Source organism: Ipomoea nil, unplaced genomic scaffold (assembly GCF_001879475.1).
Source record: "Ipomoea nil cultivar Tokyo-kokei standard unplaced genomic scaffold, Asagao_1.1 scaffold1932, whole genome shotgun sequence".
In the NCBI taxonomy this organism is placed as follows: domain Eukaryota; kingdom Viridiplantae; phylum Streptophyta; class Magnoliopsida; order Solanales; family Convolvulaceae; genus Ipomoea; species Ipomoea nil.
In genome coordinates, this window is record NW_017618360.1 from 2,488,169 (window position 1) to 2,510,750 (window position 22,582).

At 40.3% G+C, this 22,582-nt stretch overlaps 3 protein-coding genes across 5 annotated transcripts; all 3 read right to left on the reverse strand.

Annotated features, from left to right (window-relative positions):
- Nucleotides 1-275: 275 nt before the first annotated feature.
- On the reverse strand, nt 276-2,681 carry LOC109146537 (receptor-like serine/threonine-protein kinase At4g25390). The gene has a single exon (XM_019294202.1). The coding sequence runs from the start codon at nt 2,488-2,490 to the stop codon at nt 433-435; it is 2,058 nt and encodes a 685-aa protein (XP_019149747.1). The 5' UTR covers nt 2,491-2,681; the 3' UTR covers nt 276-432.
- Nucleotides 2,682-12,022: 9,341 nt separating this feature from the next.
- On the reverse strand, nt 12,023-16,750 carry LOC109146460 (glycosyltransferase family 64 protein C4-like). 2 transcript variants are annotated; one of them, XM_019294105.1, is made up of 6 exons: nt 16,318-16,750; nt 15,389-15,433; nt 15,129-15,287; nt 12,928-13,096; nt 12,764-12,834; nt 12,023-12,369 (listed from the first exon to the last, which is right to left on the reverse strand). In XM_019294105.1, the coding sequence occupies exons 4-6, from the start codon at nt 13,038-13,040 to the stop codon at nt 12,209-12,211; spliced, it is 345 nt and encodes a 114-aa protein (XP_019149650.1). In that variant the 5' UTR covers nt 13,041-13,096; nt 15,129-15,287; nt 15,389-15,433; nt 16,318-16,750; the 3' UTR covers nt 12,023-12,208. The 2 variants fall into 2 exon arrangements, with proteins under 2 accessions (XP_019149650.1, XP_019149649.1); XM_019294104.1 differs by having other exon boundaries at nt 15,389-15,526.
- A 2,426-nt stretch (nt 16,751-19,176) lies between these two features.
- On the reverse strand, nt 19,177-22,016 carry LOC109194133 (subtilisin-like protease SBT1.3). 2 transcript variants are annotated; one of them, XM_019345037.1, is made up of 2 exons: nt 21,505-21,922; nt 19,177-21,234 (listed from the first exon to the last, which is right to left on the reverse strand). In XM_019345037.1, exons 1-2 carry the CDS (start codon nt 21,798-21,800, stop codon nt 19,470-19,472), a joined length of 2,061 nt encoding a protein of 686 aa, XP_019200582.1. In that variant the 5' UTR covers nt 21,801-21,922; the 3' UTR covers nt 19,177-19,469. The 2 variants fall into 2 exon arrangements, with proteins under 2 accessions (XP_019200582.1, XP_019200581.1); XM_019345036.1 differs by having other exon boundaries at nt 19,177-22,016.
- Nucleotides 22,017-22,582: the final 566 nt, after the last annotated feature.

Sequence of the window (22,582 nt, forward strand, 5' to 3'; positions counted from 1 at the left end):
TAGCACGGCTTCTATTGATTGACCTCGAACAAGCAACATAAGGATGATACAACTGAAATTGCAAGAGACCTATCTTCGCTCTAAAGTTACATCCACACACGGATGAACTCTAAGATCACTTTCACACAACAGGATTGGGTAGTGAAGCTATAAATGTTATTGTATTTATGGAAATGAACAATGTTTTGAACATTTGAATATAGTAAAGATGACAACTTTTACGGCTAGAGGGAAAAAAATGTTAAACTCGAGTAATAGACAAGAACACATGCATGTGAAGGAAACTAAATGTCCACATCAGTACGTTAAAATTCATCTTTTTTGTCATATTTGTTCTTTACATAAATCATCAACAAAGATTAGAGATGGTATACAAACATTTCTACTCATACACATCTGGTATCAACTCATAGAAAACTACCAGACCTAAACTCACCGAGCTTTCCTGTGGGACTTGTATGCGAAGCGAGAGGGAGGCGATGGAGAAAGTTCAACTGGGAGTTCGGGAGGTTCTAACTCCCCCGAAAGCACCCCGACTACTTCTTTCATTGATGGGCGACGGGCGGGAGACTTCTGCAGACAGAGCAGAGCCACCTTGATGCATAGCAAGGCTTGTTCTTTATTCAGTGACTCGATTGACTGATCAACGAGATCGAGAAGCTTTCCCACTCGGGCAAGGTGACGTGCCCAAGAAAGAAGATTGGCACGTTGGAATTCGGACATTGGTGAGCCTGTTACCTGAAGTGGTCGGCGCCCAGCAATGAGAACTAACAATAGTACTCCATAGCTATAAACATCACACTTTTCGGATAGATCCCCGGTAATACCATATTCTGGGGCAGCATAACACACGGTGCCTCTCATACTAGGTGTGCTACTGATGCCGCCACTCTTGGGTATATCACCGCTAGCAGAATCGTAGCTATTTCTTCGAGCTTTCCATAGGTCACCGCTAATCCCATCCAACCACCAATCCATGCTACTCTTGCTACTCCTACTCCTACTCCTTTTCTTTTTCCTATCACCATACATTTCGTCGTCCCTTGGCCAGTATTCGCTCTGACAATCATCACTTGCAGAGCTTTGCCCTTGTTGTTTCTTCTTCTTTTTCTTCCTCTGAAGCTCCTCACAGTACTCCTCCTTCCACCATTCTCTAGCTGGTCTCCTCTTCTCCATTTTCGCAGTTTTTTCATCGTCCAACGAAACCCACCAATCTAACCGCTTTCTATGTTTCTTCTTTTCTGTTTTGGCAGTCGCCCCAGTACTCGACGAAGGCTGCCCTATCCACTCACTCCTTGGCCTCTCCTTCTTGATCTCATTTCCAATCCATTCCATTACATAATCCTTCACCGGCCCCGACTCTCCCCCGCCAGTATCTTGTTTCCACCACCAATCATTCCTGGAAACACTCTTCTTCTTCATCATCATCCTGCCCTTCTTATCACTCATCTCTTTACTGCTCTCCACACTAAACCTATCAAAATTTGCATCCGAAACACTCGTCTTTTCTAATCCCTCGGATGGGGATGCCATGGCCGCCACTGTCCTTGGAGAAACCACAGGCGCCTCTGGAGACAAATCCACACCCATCCCAGTCTCAGGAGAGGCCTGAATCTGAACAAAGCTTTCTGGGGATTGCTCCAATCCTCCATGAAACTCTTCAAACCCATTGGCCGTGATCACACTCTCCGTTTCCTCAATCACTGACCCATTATCCTCCACCCCGTTCCCTAAAGAACCCTCCTTTCTCACCTCAATTTCAACATGATCCTCTGTTTTCAACCTGGCCAAACCAAAATCCCCGATTTTGGCATTAAAATTAGCATCTAACAGTATATTACTGGGCTTAATATCACCGTGGATCACCGAAGGATCACAAGAATGATGCAAATGTTCAAGCCCTTTAGCTATATCAAGAGCAATTGAAAACCTATTTTTCCATATCTTTAATTCGCTACACTTACGATGCAAAAGACAGTCTTGCAAGCTCCCGTTGGCCATGAGCTCGTAGACTAGCAGCATCCGGCGGCCCCGCTGATCGGAGGAGAAGCCGATGATGGAGACGATGTACTTGGAGTCAATTTTTCCGGCGTAGAGTAGCTCGTTCTGGAACTCTCGCTCGCCTTGGAGAGAACCCGAATCCATGACCTTGACGGCGATAGCCACATCGGATTGGGAACCGGATATCTTGAGAGCGCCGCTATAGACCGACCCGAACCCGCCTTGCCCGAGGCGGAGAGAGGGGTTAAAGTTAGAGGTGGCGCGGCGCAGGGCGGCGTACGAGAATCGGTGGGGCGGCTTTGACTCTGTATCTGGCGAAGGGACCGTCCGCTTGCGGGAAATCTTCCGGAAGCAGAAAGTGAAAATGAGGAGGATGGAAGCGGCGGCTGCTATCCCTCCGGCAAGCGGCGCCACCAGGCTGTGGGTCTGAGCGTGGGCCGCCGCCGCCGCCAGCGGCGGCGGCGAAGAAGGTAAATCACGTGAGGGCATGGCGATAATCAAATTATTGGGACTAACAAAAGACAACGAAGCATCAGTGGCTGTATAACTTAAAGATTATTACTTCTTCCAATGCTGTTATTGCGGACGGTGGAGTTGTACTCTTACACTGGTGGGTGGGTGGGGTGGGGGTCTGCTCCTGCTTCTCTTTCAAGCCGTTGAGCTTTTTTTTTTTTTTTTTTTTTTTTTTTTTTTTAATATTCAGATATGTATTATTGTTCAGATATATTAACCTCGGGCCCGACAAAATATTTGGGATGATATAAATCATGATAACTTAGTTAAATATAAAGATTAAATATATACTTACTGCGCACGAAGAGTTCTCTATGATTAATAAGACTCGATTCAGGATTATTATTGTTCTAAATTTCACCCCTATAACCACTGAGTTATCCATACGATTAGATATATATTATATTGACCGGGTGTGCCACTATTTTTTTTTTTTTTCCTTCCATTTGTTCTTATTTTACTCCATTCATGTGTATTGCTACTTGAGGTCCTTTTCAGTCAAAGACACCGGGCTCATATTAATTTCTATTTAATATTTTTTTATAATCCAAGTTTCTAAATTTCTCTTTTTATATCTTGAATATCATGAATTCACTCTAAACCGAGAAGGTAATTGAACCGAATTAATATTGAGACTCAACATAAAATTATACATTAGTGCGCACAAGAAGTCTATCATGTTGTTGTTAAAATTAAAGTCAATTTTGAAATGCACCCTACCCATTGAAGCAAATCTTAAATGAGGTTTCTCATCTACTAGACCAATGTTCTAACACTATAAATTCCGCCTAACATAATATATTTTAATTCTCGACGGTTAAATTAATTTTTTTCTTAATTTAAGAATGAGTTCAACATAACATGTTAAGTCAAAAGATTTTTATCTCGTTAATAATTTATCGAACATGCTATGTTATTCGTGAACTAATTCAAAATTATTAGGACTCTATGTATATGAGTCTGTTTAGAACTTCTTATCCTTGTCACACTGTGACTCTCTACTTCTTATCATTGTCACACTGTGACTCTCTATTCTATATATTCACATCATATGATCTCATTGTAATTAAAGTTCAGAAAATATAATACAATCAGTTCTCATCTGGTATCAGTTAGCTAGGGTTTTGTGATTCATAAAATTAAGAAGATGCAGCGCTGCGATGGCAACCTTAATTACCGTGGAGGTCAGCAACGTGGCTTCGATGATCCGTGTCAAATCTGTAAAGGTTTCGGCCACACAGGAGTCAATTGTTTTTGGCGCTATGATGATCCGTGTCAAATTTGTAAACGTTTTGGTCACACAGGAGCCAATTGTTTTTGGCGCTATAATAATCCGTGTCAAATTTGCAAAAGTTTCGGTCACACGGGAGTCAACTGTTTTCGGCGATATTCAGGGGCTCCGGGTTCTCAGGCTAATTTGGTGTTTCAGAATGGTTTAGTTGCTAAAACCTCGTCAAATTCTCATACTTGGGTTCCGGACACTGGAGCCACAAATCATGCAACTCCGTACATCGCTGCCCTTTCTACATCGGAGAAGTACACTGGTAATGACACTTTACGTGTCGGTGACGGTATGGGTTTATCTATTAGTCATGTTGGCCATGCCTCTTTTAATACCCCTTCTAGATCATTTACATTGTCTGATATACTTCACGTTCCGCGTTTGTCTAATTCTTTATTATCTGTTCAGAAATTTGCATCCGATAATAAAGTCTTTTTTGAGTTTCACCCCTCCTTTTTTGTTGTAAAAGATATCAATACCAAGGAAATACTTCTTCGGGGCAATAGTTCGGGGGGACTATACACACTTTCATTACCTAGTTCGTCTCCGTCAGTGTTTATTTTCGCTCGTGCCTCAGCTTCCACTTGGCACAATCGTCTAGGTCATCCTCATAACCGTGTTCTTAGCCATATACTTCGTTCTTGTTTGGTTAGTGGGTCTCGTGATAATATTCGTTGTCATAATTCTTTATGCAATGCGTGTCAATTAGGCAAATCTGCCCGTTTTCCCCTCCCCCGTGTTGCTTCCTCTAGTTCTCAAGTCCTAGATCTTATTTACACAGACATTTGGGGTCCTGCGCCCACTTTATCTACTTCTGGCTTCCGTTATTTTGTGATGTTTGTGGATGACTATTCCCGTTATACATGGTTCTTTCCTATGAAATTAAAGTCTGATCTTTATGTCATCTTTGATAAATTTCGTACTCTTGTTGAACGGTCTTTTAATTGCAAAATAAAGGCCATTCAGTCTGATTTAGGTGCTGAGTACAAAAAGTTGCATTCTTTGTTTGTTCAATTAGGAATTCAACATAGACAATCCTGTGCCTATACACATGAACAAAATGGTCGTGTTGAACGAAAACATCGTCACATTGTTGAAACTGGTCTGGCTCTTCTAGCTCATGCCTCTGTTCCTTTAAAATTTTGGGATTTTGCCTTTGAGACTGCTAGGTCTATTTAATTTAACAGAATGCCATCTTCTGTATTAAATAACTCCAGTCCTCATCTCCTGTTACATAAATCCCCTCATTCCTATCTTTTTCTTCGTGTCTTTGGGTGTTTATGCTACCCTCATCTTCGACCATATAATCGTCATAAAATGTCATACAGGTCTTCTCCATGTGTCTTCCTAGGTTATCCTGAGTCCTTTAGGGGGTACAGATGCATGGACTTACATACTAATAAGATTTACACATGCAGGCATGTTAGATTTGATGAAGAAGTTTTGCCCTTTGCTACTAAAACTTCTTTGCAGGATCTATCTACTCCGTTTTCTGGACCTTGGGCGGAATCTGTTCTCAGTCACAGCACACCTATTCCTGCCGTGTCCAATGATGAGCTGCCAGAACCGCCGCCACCTGCTTCATTCGAACCAGCCGTGGATCCTGGACAGGCTGCCTCGTCGGGTGATCCTGTAGAGCCTGTTGCTCGCCGGCGAGGCCGTCCACGTGGGCGGTCCATCAGGCCCAATGTCCGTACTCAGTCTATGGCCACTCGCAGCAACGCAGATGCTCCTCTTTTTGCTCTAGCAGCTCAAGTGCATCCCACGGAACCCACATGTTACTCTCAAGCTGTCAAATATCCTGAGTGGCGTGAAGCCATGGACCAAGAATTCAATGCTCTCCTGACTCCTGCATAACCACACATGGTCTCTAGTTCCACCCACTGCAGGTATGAATATTATTGGCTGTAAATGGGTGTTTCGTACGAAGAGAAAGGCTGATGGTGCTATTGAAAGGCATAAAGCCAGGCTGGTTGCGAAAGGTTTTAATCAGGTTCCAGGTCAGGACTTCTTCGACACTTTTAGTCCAGTGGTAAAGCCTACGACTGTAAGACTCCTTCTATCTCTAGCTTTATCATCTGGGTGGTCTATCAAACAGCTAGATGTTCATAATGCTTTTCTGAATGGTAATTTGGCTGAAACAGTTTATATGAAGCAACCCCCTGATTATATTGATGCTAACTTCCCGAATCATGTTTGTTTGTTAAAAAGATCTCTGTATGGGTTAAAACAAGCTCCCAGAGCTTGGTTTAATCGACTACATACGTTCTTATTATCGGTTGGCTTTCAAGCATCCAAGACAAATGTCTCTCTGTTCTATTACTCTAAAGACTCTGCTTTGGTTTATCTATTGGTGTACGTGGATGACATTCTTGTAATGGGAAGTGATCAAGGTATTATGTCTCAGCTCTTGTCCAAACTGTCTGCTACATTCAAAATCAGAGATCTTGGTGAACCAAATTTTTTTCTGGGTATTGAAACAGTTAAGAGTGACAATGGGATTATTTTATCTCAACAACGGTATATGAATGATATTTTAAAACGGGCTGGAATGTCTGAATGCAAACCACTTTCTACACCTATCTCTGTCTCGAAAACTGTCCCCTTCAATTCAGATCTATATGATGATCCCACACAGTACAGGAGTCTAGCTGGAGCACTGCAATATCTCACTGTCACACGACCTGACCTATCCTTTGCAGTTAATCAGTTATGCCAGCATATGCATGCCCCCACCATATCACACTGGGAGCAGCTCAAACGGGTACTCAGGTATGTTAAGGGAACAGTTGATCATGGTTTACGCATACGACGGTGTTCATCTAGAGACATTCATGCTTTCTCTGATTCTGATTGGGCTGGTTGTCCTAACGATCGAAAATCCACGAGTGGTTTTGCTGTTTTCTTGGGGAGCAATCTTATATCATGGGTTTGCAAGAAACAGAGAACTGTTGCCAGGTCATCCACTGAGGCTGAATACAAAGCTCTTGCAGATGTTTGTGCTGAAGTTCTATGGATTATGTCATTATTGCGTGAGATACAGATTCCGGAAATTTCCATTCCAAAATTATGGTGTGATAATCTAGGAGCTACATATATGAGTGCCAATCCAATCTTTCATGCGCGCACCAAGCATGTGGAGATTGATTATCATTTTGTTCGTGATCGAGTAGCTTCGGGCGATATCCAAGTCAACTTCATCTCCACAAAGGATCAACTTGCTGATATCTTCACCAAAGCTCTGCCTGGACCTAGATTTTCTTCCTTAAGGGACAAGCTACAGGTTACTAGTATACACTGTGCTTGAGGGGGAGTATTAGGACTCTATGTATATGAGTCTGTTTAGAACTTCTTATCCTTGTCACACTGTGACTCTCTACTTCTTATCATTGTCACACTGTGACTCTCTATTCTATATATTCACATCATCTGATCTCATTGTAATTAAGGGTTCAGAAAATATAATACAATCAGTTCTCATCAAAATAACATGTTATATCAAACGATTTCTCCATCCAACATGTCATATATGTTGAATTTGTAGTTGTGGAAAAACATGGAATGAGCAGCATATATGCAGATCAGAACAAAAAAGGTAGACAACTTGTGTCAAAACAAAAGAATAATGGGAATAGTTGAAGACTGGGCGTGTTCTTATAATTATTTCTGCTAAAAACGAATAACGCTTTTGTATTTTAGTGTTGTGACTGATTGATAACGACACAGGTTTCCACTGACTTAATTGGTCATTTTAAAAGAAATTGTATTACTAAAAACATCATATTTTAAAGAAATTACTATATAAATTAAGTAAATTAAAGAATAACGCAGGGAAATAGAGATCAAATGCAACAAACCATGGAAGCTGGTGTATTATAAGTAAATCAATCGACTTCATGTTTGTTAACTAATTCAAGTCTTTCAACTTTGGTAACGAGTTACAACGGTTAGTTCTCAGCCTCTAAATTAGTAAAATTATTGAAACGTAATATATGCATTAAATGAGGTATTTTTTTAAGTACACCCAACTGAAGATCGAACTCATGATCTTCTATTTAAAAGAGTCATTTTGTATCATTGGACCATAAGATCATTCCTAGCTATCTAATTGTTTAAATGATAATGTGTAAACATTTGTATATATGTGAAGATTGGGTCAAATATATTATCCCACCAAATTGACGTCAATTCATTAAACTCTATTGATTCCATTTTGTTGACATTAGAAATTAAACTTAAAATAAAGGAAAGCCCAAAGTGGGTTGACTAGAATTGGATGCCTTGGATCCTTCCAAGTCTTTAACAACTTTTTCATTAGTGTGGCTCTTTTTCTTTTTCCTTTCTCCTTTTTTTTTTTGGTTGTTGTACTATAAAAGCATATTTAGGGATGTGAAAGAACATCAATTGGTTAAAGAGAGATAGAATTGATTATAAGAAAATATGTTTTACTCATAATCTTTTGTACGTCTTCTAATATGACTTATAATCATTCGTTGTTTATAAATTAATTGATTCTATCAATTTATAGTGTCATATGACAAGAAGTAAAAATTTAAAGAGATGAATTATATTACTCTCTTAATAATATGATATAACTATGATGTGGTATTTCATAAATATTTAATCTTTTTTTATGGTAAAAAAGTGGATGATGGATCCACAAAGAAGAGAGCAAAGGTAGAATAAGTTAAAGGTGATAATGAAGTGGGCATCATGGGCGCGCCTCAATTTCCTAACCCTCTCTTTTCACTATTTTCCAAAATGATATCCCAAAAGTTGGAAGGATGCATGCCTATGTTGATTTTGATTGCCATCCAGTCCTAGGTATTCAACAAAATGTGTTTCTTCTTTCTCTCTTTTCTTTTTCTTTTTTTGGAGAACAAAATCATGGGTGTAATGATGAAGCTAGGGGCAAAAGAGGAAAATAAACGGAAGTTATTTGTTCAACTTCTAGAATGAAGAGGGATTAACATTAACAAGTAAGATGTAACGTAATTGTCGGCATAAATAATAAACTTTGCACACGTATTAAGACTTATACTATAAGAAAAAATCGCTATTTTGACCCACCTTTTATTAAGGAATAAAGGTCAAATAGATCATCCAACTACACACAAAAATATTGAGTGGCTTGTGGTCCACTGGTATTAGATTGCTCTCCTATGTGAGAGGTTTAGGTTTTGAGCCTTGTTGTACGCATAGTTTGTATGAGTATCCATTCTTTTGTAAAAAAAAAAAAAAAAAACAACACACAAAAATGCAATTAGGTCATCGAACTCAAAAAAACTATAACTAAGTCCCTGAACTACGCAAATTAATGCGATTTCACCAAAAATGACTTGTTTACCTGTTGTGCCGGTTTCAGAATTAAAAATAATTTTTAAACTTTTGTTTTAATAATTTTAAATAATAAATTATTTTAAATTTTTTTTAAAAAAAAAAACAATTCGCCGGAGGCTTCGTCTCCGGTCAGCCATGGAGAACCCTTCGTCTCCATGGCTGGCCAGAGACGAAGGGGTCCCCTTCGTCTCCGTGGCTGGATGAAAACGAAGGGGATCCGGCATATTGTTTTTTTTTTTTAATTTTAAAATAATTTATTATTTAAAATTATTAAAATAAAAGTTAAAAAATTATTTTTTTAATTTGATAACCGACACGTCAACGTATCAATAGGTAAACAAGTCATTTTTTATGAAATTGTATGAATTTGTGTAGTTTAAGGACCTAATTGTAGATTTTTTGAGTTGGGTGGCCTAATTGCATGTTGGTGTGCAGTTGGATGACCTATTTGAACCTTATGCCTTTTATTAATTACACATAACATACTAACTTCGGTATAAGTTCATGTAGTGCGAATGATGAAAGAAGAATAATTTTACATGTGATAGGGTCATGGGATCTCGATGTCCATTTTATTGAAAAAGTCTTAGTCCAAGTGAGTGATGAATGAAGGAGGTTAATTGGCTTAGTTTTGATGGGCTAAGGGAACAAGCATGCATGGTTGCCAAAAAAGCACAAAGGAAGAGAAAGAAGAAGTTGTTGGGAGTAGAACCACTAGCGGGGCGATGCAGGTCCTGTCGAACCTAGGACCTCTACCATGGCACACGCGTTTTAACCCACTAGGCCGCTCTATCTCTCATATATTGAAGCACTATGGCTTATATTTATTCTAACATTTGCGAGTTAATAGATTGGTAGACCTGCCACGGTGGGTTGAAAATTCCACTATTTTTAATTTATTATTGTAATATAAAGCTGTGTTTATTTTTAAAAGTGAGAGAGTATTACAAGAATATAAAAAAAAAATTAAATAATTTCAAATTTGATGATATGGATGTAAAATTCATTTTTAAAAAAGTGAAATACACTTGTAAAGGTAAGGATATGCGGGTAGCCTTATTGAGAGCAACTCATGCTTAATAAATGAGTTGGTGGTCTGGGGTCGTGGGGAGTGGGGGGCCTTGCTTTCCGCCTTTTCAGCTTGGATTACGCCAGAAGAAAGTGTGGATTACTCATTTCCATTTGGAACTAATTCGAATCATTAAAGACACGTGGGTGGTATTGTTGATAATAAGCAAACCAACGAAAGCCCGATGGACCACGTGCTCAACCATACAATCATTTTCAACACCAGCCCAAAACATATTTGGGGTATTTGGCAAATACTCCGTAGTTGTTAGCTGATATCTTATAGCAAATTAACTTAGCTAATTCAGAGTAGTTATTACAGCTCGTTTGGTTCGCTGAAAAATATTTTAAGGGAAATGGAATTAGAATTTCATGGAAAATAAATTCCAAGAAAACAGATTCCATTGTTTGGTTGGTGGAAAAGAAATTAGTGGGAATATGAATTCCATTGTTTGGTTGAGTTTGAAATGGTAAGGAATAATGAGTATAATGACAAATATAACCCTACACAACAATAATAGTATAATAATAATAAGAGTAATTAATAAAGAATGGTGAAGGTAAAATGTTATATTAGTTTTCAATGGAAAAGGTTTTCCATGGAAAACAAAATACCTAGCATAAGCTAGGAATTTGTTTTCCTTGTTCTTAAGGAAAATTTTTTCCAATGGAAAATGTTTTCCATCCAACCAAACAACATAAAACATCATTTTCCTTCACTTTTAGGAAAACATTTTCCATGGAAAATGTTTTCCATCCAACCAAACACCCCCTTAGTGGGTTAGCAAGTTTGATTAGCAGATAGTAGTAGCTGATTGTAGAAAAATGTTTAGTAAATTAACTAAAGTAATTACATGCAAAATGTATTTTAAATGTACGAGTGTATTATATTATTTTAGAAAAATGGTCAAATAAGCCCCTAAATTTTACACCAAAAGTCAATTAGACACCTAAACTTTATAAAAGTACAGTTAAACCCTCAAATATGTTAAATTAAGTCAATAAAGCCCCTAAACTGATAAATGACATGTTATTACAAGTCATTTTAATCCGGCAAAAAAATTCAGCAACCGGCACCACGACTAGTCACCATCTATGGCGGAAGGCGACCACTAAAGGTTGCGGGTCGCCTTCCGCCGATCGTCAAAAATAAAATGACATGTTATTACAGGTACTTTTGGTGTAAAGTTTAGAGATCTATTTGATCATTTTTCTATTATTTTAATCTATAATACTAATAATAATAATAATATTATTATTATTATAGAATATATATATATATATATATATATATATATATATATATATATATATATATAACATATGATCACGGGTTTAAGTGCCCGTGAACACTAATCAGTAATCACATGTCCCGTTACTAAATACTGTCATGGTACTAGGCAACGGGCTTATGAGCTTTGTCAACGGGCTCAAGCACCCTGTTGCTAGTACCGTGAAGAGACAATGAGAGTAACATTGCTTTGTTGACAAGCTCAACCCGTCACCGTCTCTTTTTTTAAAAAAAATAAAAATTATTAGGGATATTTTAGAGAAAATAATTTATTTTTTCAAAAAACTAACAAAAAAAATTGCAGCTATCTTTTTAAATTTTAGTATTTGAAACAATAAGTTACTACCAAAAAAAAAAATTAACCAAAAACTCATATTAACTATTTGACCAAGTCAAACAACTAATAACAGTCAAATAAAACAAAATTAGTTGATAAGCTATTTTACCTGACAGGTTCATTAGACCGTCTAGAAATAAAAGGCTTTGCTCAATGTAACTTGTAATACCAAATAGTCAGTGCTGGCATCTTTTTTTTTTTTTTGAAAGGGTCAGTGCTGGACTGCTGGCATCTATATTAAGTTTCTCAGAGAAACAACAATGACTATAACATATGTTTGCGTGCGTGCGTGCGTGCCATGTATTCCACAACTGAGTGTACAGAAGGCCATTCTATACAAGGAAACAATGTAGTGTACTAAATCACAGGTAAATAGTTACCAGAACCATTGGCTTCTTGCATCCACAGCCTTTAAGTTTGTTGAGACCAGAGGCATAGTTCCATACAGCGAAATGGAATCTTTGAGACATTTATTTCTCTTGTCGTTGTACCCTTTAAGACTGCTTATCTCACTCGAGCCAATCTCGTATATCTTCCCTGACAAAGATTATGGAAATTGGTTCAGATTTCTTGGCAATACAACTAGATAGATTCGTGAAAGTTAGGAATATGGGTCTGGTAAAAATGCCAGAAAAAGGATAACTTATAAATTTCTTGAACTTCGCCTTTGGTGAGTGCCAGAAAATGTATAACATTAGTGTGTCAAAAGTTTCTCTAGCAAAAAGGGTGATGCATTTAACAGAAGTCTTAACATGGCATTTGGTGGCTGAAAAATGTTTTGATCATAAACCCCACATTGTGGATAAGTTCTTGGTGACAAGGTAGGATTACAAATGTCCATATTTTGCCATGAATGTACCTATCTTTTAGTATGGATCCAACATTTAAACCACATCTGAAGAAGGAAACAAATGGAGTGAGTGCATGATACCTTTGACCCAAATTGGAGGAGCACTAGTGGTGTTTGCAACAAGCAGAGACATTGCAATGTCCTCACAATTCCTACAAGAGAAATGAAAATCATTCCAGCATCTACTCACTGATGAAGTTTGAATTTGCAAGCAAAACAGTAGTGCTTCAAAGCATAAGGCATACCTCTCCGTGGTTACATAATCATGAATTGATGTGGGCATTTGGGAAGCATACAAGTCCAAGTATTTTCTGCGGAAAAATGCTGCTTTTGAGAGAACCATACTGTAAGTACCCATCCACCAAACTGACCACCATCCTCCATATTTATAATATATGGCACACTATTTTCGTGCTGCAAAAAGTAGGTGTTGAAACACCCAAAGTAAGTAGGTTCAACTGAGCAAAGGGAAATTTTATATAGGGTGATAGAACACATGGAAATGAAGGTTGTTGAAATTGAGGGATTGATAGGTCTGGCAGGTGGAGAATAACCACCACCCGCCAGTTAGGCGGAAGCAAAATATGTGATAACTAAAGAACAAGAGAATATAGAGAATATATTATAATGAAAGAGTACAATAGATTGTCTCTCTTAATGTCTGTTCTATACTTCTATGGACCTCTATATATACTAAACTAGATACTAAATTAGTCCTAATAGGAATAGGAAACTACTAATAAAAATAGGAAACTAAGACAACTTTCCTATTATTCAACATTCCCCCTCAAGCTGGAACATTTGGAAGTTCCAAGCTTGGATTAAAATAAGCACTCTACCTCACTCAAAATTACAAGTGAAAATAAATGCAACTAGAGGATAACAATGCGAGATGGCTTCGGAGGGACAATGCAACCCTTGGGAATGAACACACCAGGGGCAAAGCTTGTCACGAACATCCTTGGGAATGGAGGCACCAAGGGAAAACACGAACACCATCACAACAATATAAGCACTCGAGGATGGATGACTTCAAAAGAGATTGCGCTATGTCTGACCCTTCCTTGGGAATGAAGACGAAGGCACCAAGAACGGAGCTGAACACAATCCTTGGGAATAAAGACGAAGACACCAAGGACCCTTGGGAATAAAGACGAAGACACCAAGGACGAAGCTAAACACAATCTTGGGAATGAACACACCGAGGACAGAATTGAACATGAACCTCGGGAATGAAGATGAACACACCAAGGATAGAGTTAAACATGAACAACCTCCCGATAACACAAGAGAGCGGTAGAGGCAGAAAGGGAGCAAAGAATAGCAAAGGGAGCCCATAGTAGATAAAATAGCAAATAATAGTAAATGATAGCACACCAACTGTAGATAGTCACACTCCCCCTTACTTGAAACATGGGAAATAATCAAAGGCCTTTATAGTAGTGCTGAAACTGACCATCCATGGGATAAGGCATACCGGAGATAAAGAAACAAACACGGTTATACCAAAACACAAACACCATGGGAAAATGTTCGGCAACAAACCCAAAGAAGACTTCAAATTTCACCAAAAAGTTGAAAGAAGGGCAAAACAACCATCTGAAAAATCTCGCCGGAGGCAGACTCACGCGCCGGCGCGTGACGGCGGCGGTGGCGCGTGAGGACGACGGCGGTGGAGGAAAGCGATGAAATTTTCCAGATAAGGTCGCAAGAGGGAGAGGAATCCATTGGTGTAGGAGGTGAGATCACAAAATCACTGGAGAAGAGGAGATCTGGCCGGAAAAGCGAAAGCACTCCCGACGACGGTGGTGGCGCGTGTGGGCGCGTGCGACGGTGAATGGCGACCGGATTTCAAGCGACGGCTCGCGACAAGGTTCCGAGTAAGGCTGTGGTGTTAGTTGCTTTGAACAACAACTAGAAGTGCGTCGGAACGAGAGAAAACAGTGGCGGCAGTGGTTACCCTCCGGTGGAGGCAGCGGCGGCGGAAAGCTAGGGTTTATATTAGGGTTTTAATATTTGAAGAAAAACAACCTAGGAAAATAGGCTCTGATACCATGTTGAAATTGAGGGATTGATAGGTCTGGCGGGTGGAGAATAACCACCACCCGCCAGTTAGGCGGAAGCAAAATATGTGATAACCAAAGAACAAGAGAATATAGAGAATATATTATAATGAAAGAGTACAATAAATTGTCTCTCTTAATGTCTATTCTATACTTCTATGGACCTCTATATATACTAAACTAGATATTAAATTAGTCCTAATAGGAATAGGAAACTACTAATAAGAATAGGAAACTAAGACAACTTTCCTATTATTCAACAAAGGTGGAATGAAGCAACAAATATACATAGGCTTACTGTTAGGCAACTACTTAGCAATTCTTCTATTGAAAGTGTATTTACAAACACCCAAGGGAAACTCTTTGCAAGAGTATTTACTCACCTCCTCGACTAGCCAATGCATATGAGGAACAAATCCGACCATTGTGAGTGGAGCAGTCTGCCATACACTAAATGCAAAATCCAGTGTATGGCATGGAACTATTGCATCATCATCAACCGAGAATATTGATCTGTTCTAAGATCTTCTATTGACTTGAACCTGTTGTTTAGGTCATCTTCTTCATTTATGTCAAATCTCAAATTGGGTTTGTCAGCAGTCTGACCTTCTTGGTACTATATGCTTAAGATAAGTTTTCAAACCTTCAGATGGTAGATTACTTTCACTCCACACATTGCATCAGTCCCCTTGCAAGATGCATACTGATTACTGAGCAACTGCTTGCTTAATTAAGTAATGAATTTCTCTTCCATGTGTTGATAAGCACCGTGTACCCACCCCTGGAAAACAAAGTAAAATAAACTCAATTGTCTCTGTTCATGTTAATAATGAAATGCCTAATGTGAGTTTAATTTGCAATTATCATAACTCAAAACTAACATGGAATAGTGAAGATTATGTTTCAAGCATGAAAAATACAACGATATTTTAAAGTAAATGGGAGAAAACTTCTTGATCTTATGCTGAGAGAGTGGAGGTTGATTCTGCAACCGTAGCTAGTAACTTAGCATGACATAAGGCTTTGAAGCCATTGCCAAGCAACTCGAGCATTAAAAATGATTCTCCTACATGCTAGGCTGCTAGCAGCAGGAATATATAAAGCCATCTCATTAAGCTACTTATCTAGCGATATCACCATACCGCAGAATGAAATATTGAAATTAGTTCAAAGGCCAACATCTTTTGAGGATCTCAGAAATCCATGCTTCAAAATATAAAACCATCATTTTCAGTTCAGATAACTAATAAGAATCGAATCAAATCCGCTTCTTTCACAGTAAACTATTCATCTTCACAGTTTTTGCTCCTTGAACGGAAGCAAATAGTTGAATCACTATAGTAGTAACTAAATATAAACATACCTTATGTAGTAAATATAAACAAATGATCAATTGTGAAACGAAATGAGTTTTATTCCGGTTAAAGAAAAAATTACGGAGTATGATTTTAGCAAATGTTAAATAGCTTGTAAATTGTTGTCGCCTCACATCCTAAGCAAATGTTGATAAGAAATAAACATATATGCATGAATGGATGTATACTGAGTATAGATCAAGAGTAAGAGGCACACCGAGAAGGAGAATAGACAGAGGAAGGATACTGAGGGTTCCAGCCCATGAAACAGCCGATTCGAGAACGGAACCAAACCAAGGCGCAGAGGAGGCAAATGGAAAACAGGAGCTTAAACCTACAGCCGCGGAACAAATGCCGCATGCGGCGGTGGAGGAGCGGCAAGCGGCCATTTTATACTCCTCTGCTCACCGCCTTCTCCTTGGCCGGGGAGTAGTCTCCGCCGTTCTGAGCAGCGTCCCTGATGGCGAATTGGCGATTAAGGTCGACATTAGAATATGATAACGAAGAAGAAAACCATCTAATTGACGGATCTGATGCTCTGATTTGTGCTTTCAGATGCGTCCTTTTCTTCTGCTGTTTGAAATTGCATTATTATTGTAACTTTCCGGATCCTGTAGATGTTGATTGCTCGTAACCGGTAGAAACAGAAATCACACCGCTACAGTTGCATGAAAATTTTTACTGCGTACTATTATATCCGACTAATAAGTAATAACGGCTAAAGTAAGTAATACTCCGTAATAAAAAAATGATTAAGGACACAAGATAAAGCTGTATCTTGGAAGATACACTTAGAGCATCCACAATGATTGGGGAGAATTGGGGAATAATGTAAGAGTGATTAGGAGAGAGAACGTGGGAAGGGGAGGAAGAAAAAACAAAAAAATCAAAATCAAAAATTAAAAAACAAAAGAAAAACAAAAAAAAAACAAAAAAAAAAAAAAAACAAAAAAAAACGCGCCTGACGCGCCCGTGTGGGCGGGTTGCTGTGCGCGAACAGCAACCCCTTTTTCTTCTTTTTATGACATTAAACCCAATTTTGCAGGCTGATTATTTTCCAAATAACTCAATCCCACATCAATATTATTTCTGATTTGAGAGATTTATTTCTGAAATAATTCACCATTCTCCCCTTAGTGTGGATGCTCTTAATATAGTGGGTGAGCTCCTGAGTTTTTACTACATGTACTCTCTAATTTTATTTGATAAGTTATTTTCTTCATGTGGGTCTCAATAAGTGTCTACATCAAAGTTTAATGTGTGGGAGTATAAGTTGGAAGTACAGGTAGCATTTTCCTGAGTTCCTGGTAAGTATCTGTCATTTTACTTAATAGGTTGCTAAGAGCATCCCTATTAGGGGGATTGTTCACGTTTTTTTAGGTAAAATAACTTACATGGATGAAAGATAATGAAGTGAGAGAATACTTGGGTTCCTTATGTTAAAATGAAGATTTTGTCAACTTGTGGGCCAAGCTGAGGAAAGAGACCGCCGCAGTGTAGTGCTGTGAAGAACAATTCGCGCCAGCTGGGCGCGTGAATCATCTTGTATTTCTATTTTTTTTTTCCTAATTCAACTTTATTTTGTTTTCTTTTTTCTATTTTTTTATTTTATCTCATTTTTTCTTTCCTAATCACACTTACAAAAACTCTTCAAAAACCGCACGAAAATCCCAACTATTGAGGATGCCCTAAGTCATTCGTGATTTACCTTACTTAATGAGCCGTGTTGTAAGAATGATGGTTGTTGGTTTTCACAGCCTTGATGCCCGCTCGGCTAGCCAACACTACCGAAGAAATGTGCTTGCGAGATAATGAAAACGAGAGGTAAAGTATTAGAAAGAGAGAATAATGTGATATTATTTCTCTAGGATTTTGCCCTCAAAAGTGCCAATCCAGTCCATGGTGATCCCGTGGGGATATTTATATATGAGTATGAGGTTCGTACAAGGTAAGTAGGGTTGACGTAAAGCCACGTCTAAAGGTGGGATAGGGCTGACGTAGGGCTGATGCAGTTGCCTACTTATTACCATAAATCGTCTATACTAATTAAGAAAGCTACTTAAATGAACGAAGATAGCCTCCGCAGAACCCGCTGATATCCGTCTCTAGATACGCACCCGGCCGGGAACGCCCGACCGCCGTGGGGATGCCTTCAGGGGCTCCCGCATCCGGGCAAGGACACTTCGCTTGCGAAGCCTGGTCGCCCGGCTGGGTTCCGGAGCGGTGCGCGGTCGGGGACACGCCGCGCGCGTAGCCTGGTCGTCCATCTGAATCCCGCAAGGTATTCAGCTGGAGACACGCCGACCAGCGAGGCTGGTCGCCCAACCGGGTCTCGCCCTGGAGCCCACCCGACCACGCACCCGCTGCTGAGACTGGTCGCCAGAGGATGAACAGTTGCCGTCATAGGACGCCTTACACCATGGTGGGAGGGCCCTGGAGATCCTCCACCTGCTAAGTATCAAGCCACGCCTTGACTCGGCTGCCTTGCCAGGCCTTCCCGTCCAGCCGGCTATTTTGCAGTATCTATCAATGGTATTTCGCCTTTTGTGGACAATAAAATGATCAAATTCAACTCGTGTAATGGTTTGCTGACCTTTCGGTTTAATGTAATCTAAATTGGTTTATTTCATTGATATCCTTTATTGACTAAGGTCACATGACAAATGTTATTCAAAGGGCGATTACAGACTCTTTTGTTAATCAAAGAAAATGATTAAATTGGTTAAAATTTGTTAATTTCAAATGATTTTTATTAAACATCATATATTATAAAAGATGATAAGGAAACCTATCATACAAATTCTAAGGTTAAGGGTGAAATAAGTCCATGAACTATGTATGAAAAAGGAATTAAGCCCTTGAACTAAAAAAAAAAAAGAAGAAGTTATAATTGACACCTTAACTTAGAAAAAAGTGCACGTAAGTCCATTTAACTAGTTGTCGCACATAACTCCAAGTAAAAGGTGATTGGAATGTCACATATGTTTAGATGACTTGATAAATAATAATAATAATAATAATAATAATAATAATAATAAATAAATAAATAATCGAGTTAGAGTGAGAAAACTAAATTCGTAATTAACTCTAAAAATAAATGCATAGTGAAAGATTCCAAGAAGAAAGTTACAAACTTTACCTATTTTGACTGTGTAAAAACATCAGCATCTCCAATTCAATCAAGATTTTGAGTTACCAAAATGAAGACACTCTAATGGAGTGACGATGCACCGTACCACAGTAACATAACGAAAAACAGTCTTGAATAATTCTTGAAATAAACTAAGTAGCCAAATCTTAAGCATCTATCTGGCTCAGACAGTAGATTCTTATTGTGAATATTTTGCAGGTAGCCTGGAATGTAATGGATCATACAGGCGTAAGCCATGTGACTATGATCGGGCTTCTCACCTTATGACTTCCATCTTTCCAAATCATGTGCCCAAACTCTGGCGCCGTTTGCCGCTCTTTTCTGGTAAAAGTTATCTTGTACGACAGTCTCTGGTTTTTCCTCGTGAAGTTCAGTCTTGTGGGCTCAATCTTGACAGTGGCGCCTTTGAATTCCGTGATTGCTACGTGGTAACTGGAGACCGGAGGGCCAACGTTGGTGACGGTCCGGTGAAGGGTCACCGCCGAAACCCGACGGTCTTCCGGGAATATCATTGAGATGGCCGGATAGTTCAAGTCTCCGGGATTGGAGATCGCGTGTTTGCAGGTCCGGTTGGAGAATTTCGCGAAAACTGCGAGCTGGGCGGGCTCGAGATCCTGGGTGCAGAGGAAATCGAAGTAATCCTGCGGCGAGATGTCGTAGATTAGGCCGGGATTCACGGCTTTTAGCGGGTTTATGTGGCCGGCGCCGTGGTCGTACGAGGTTGAGTTTGTCCCTGTGGCGGCGTCCTTGAGAGAACGGAATGTGTTGTCGTGAACGTACGCCGTTGTCATGAGCGCTGATTTAATGGCGGCGGGGCTCCAATCTGGGTGGCGGGCTTTAAGCAAAGCGGCGATGCCGCTGACGTGTGGGCAGGACATGGAGGTTCCCGACAAGATGTTGAAATTTGTTCTCCGTTGATCTGTCGGCAGACTGGACGGTCCCAAATCGCCGGTCCACGCGGCGAGAATGTTCACTCCCGGGGCGACGAAATCCGGTTTCAGAATCTCCAGGGTGAGGAAATTTGGGCCTCTGGATGAAAACGCCGCCACCACCGGCGATGGCCGGATTCCGGTTTTGGTTCCGAGGAATGCTAAAGTAGCAGTGGGATTCCGGCTGCTTGAAGCGTAGTTCTTGATTGCATTTCCGGCTGTTTCGCCGACGGCGACCGCCGGGATAAGGTGACTATCCGCCACCAATTCTTCCCCGTTAGCTTCGGTGTTTGACAGAATCATTCCTACTCCGCCTGCGTCTTTCACTACTTGGCCTTTCTGAACCCGGGGATTAATCCCTCTGTCGCATATCACAATTTTTCCGGCGACGGCGCGGCGGTCCAGTGTGCCTTCTAAGCAGAGGGAGCTGGGAGTGGGACCGGAGGAACTGTTTCCGACGTAAATTAAAGGGTACTGTTTTTGTACCGACAAATTCAGATTCCTCGTACCTTTGTAAAGTGAAGCTCCGGTTATGATTTTACCCGTGCCGAGCTTTACAGTGGCCGGAAAATCCCTGTCCATGGTGCTGGCGCCGACCGTCGCTATCCACGGCGACACATTCGTGAGGCTAATGGGATCCGGGCCGCCGTTCCCGGCGGAACACGACACGAAAACTCCCATCTCCATAGCTCCAAAAGTCGCGATGGATAAACTGTCTCTAGCGTAAGACGAAACGCCTCCCCCCAACGAGATTGACAGAACATTAACGCCGTCCGCCACCGCCCGGTCCACCGCCGAGAGAATATCCGAGCTGAAGCACCCGCCGGTCCAACACACTTTATAAACCGCGATTCTCGCGCCGGGCGCCATCCCTCTGGCGGTGCCGTAAGCGTAGCCGAAGAGATTCGCCTGGCGAACCGGCGAGCCGGCAACCGTGGCGGCGGTGTGGGTCCCGTGGCCGTCCTGATCTCGCGGCGATTTATACTCTTCCAGCTCGCGAATCTTGCCGGACGCGGCTTCATAGCCGTGGTAGAACATTCTAGCGCCGACTATCTTTTTATTACAGTGATGTTTCGCGAACCCGCGGCCTATCTCGCACGCGCCCTTCCAGTTAGCCGGAACCGCCGCCATTCCGGTGTCATTGAAGCTCGGGCTCTCCGGCCATATCCCGGTGTCGAGCACGCCGACAACGACATTATTGCTGTACAGTTTCCCACCCCAAAGATTCTCGGCTGCTTTTCGATAAAGCCCAAGAAACATAGGACTTCTGGTGGTGTGGAGTTTATAGATAGTCTCAGGGAAAACTGCTAAGACGCCATGTTGTTTTTGCAGTCTCTGAACTTCATCTTCTGTGAGCTGAGCAGAAACTCCATGGAAGGCTGTCTGGTAACTGTAAAGCACCCTTTCCTCCTCGGCACTCCCTCTTTCTTGTTCTTGCTGGAACACTACTGATCTTATTAGCGACGAGTACCATTGGCCATAGCCGGTGAATACCTCCGGCTTTGCCCATTTATCCATCTGGACAATGTATGTTTTCTTTGGGCTTGAGCCATTGGCGAAAGTGCAGGCAAGGCAAATAGACAAGAAGAGAAAAATGCACTTCACTGAGATTCTCTCCATTGTTTCTGACGAAAGAGAGAGTGAATGAGGGAAGAAGATGGGAATGATGAGGTGGTCTTACTGACTCGGTGACTTTGGAATTAGATACAACATTGAGTAAAAAGATTGCATTACAATCCCAAATTTTCACAGCCACTATCTTTTACATACAAGTTTGTTAAAGGTCAATATTTCTGTAAACAGTATTTGAGAGGAGAGATCAAAATTCAGGACTACAACAATGTGAGAATTATGTTTAAGTAGACAGATCATTTGTGTGCACCGACATCTAGTTAAAGAAACAACTATATGAGGCAACCCTATCCAAATTGATCGAGTTGTTAGTTTGGTAATCATAAAGTTTTAAAATTGACCCTGCAGTATATTGTAACTTGTACTATTGGAAATTATGAAATTTCCGACCACCTGAAAGTGATCTTAAATCAAGTTGAAAGCCTTGTTCAGACCACTTTTGGTATCCGAAAAAACCTTTGTTACTATTTCTGACCACTTTTTGGACTTTTTGGTATTAACTTAATTTAAGATCATTTTCAGGTGGTCGAAAATTTCATAATTTCTAGTAGTGTTGTAAGGTCACAAGGCGGGATTACTCAATGTATACTCTCGGGTAGGGGCTGCAGACTTTATAACATGAGCCTTCAAATGTCTTGGAGTCACCATCTTTTACATTTTCTCAAAACACTTGACCTTCTCGATTTGATCCATGCATGCATTTATGGATAACCTAGACTAATGTACTGATCATTTGTCGATTAAAATCACAAGATGGAATTTATCGTAAG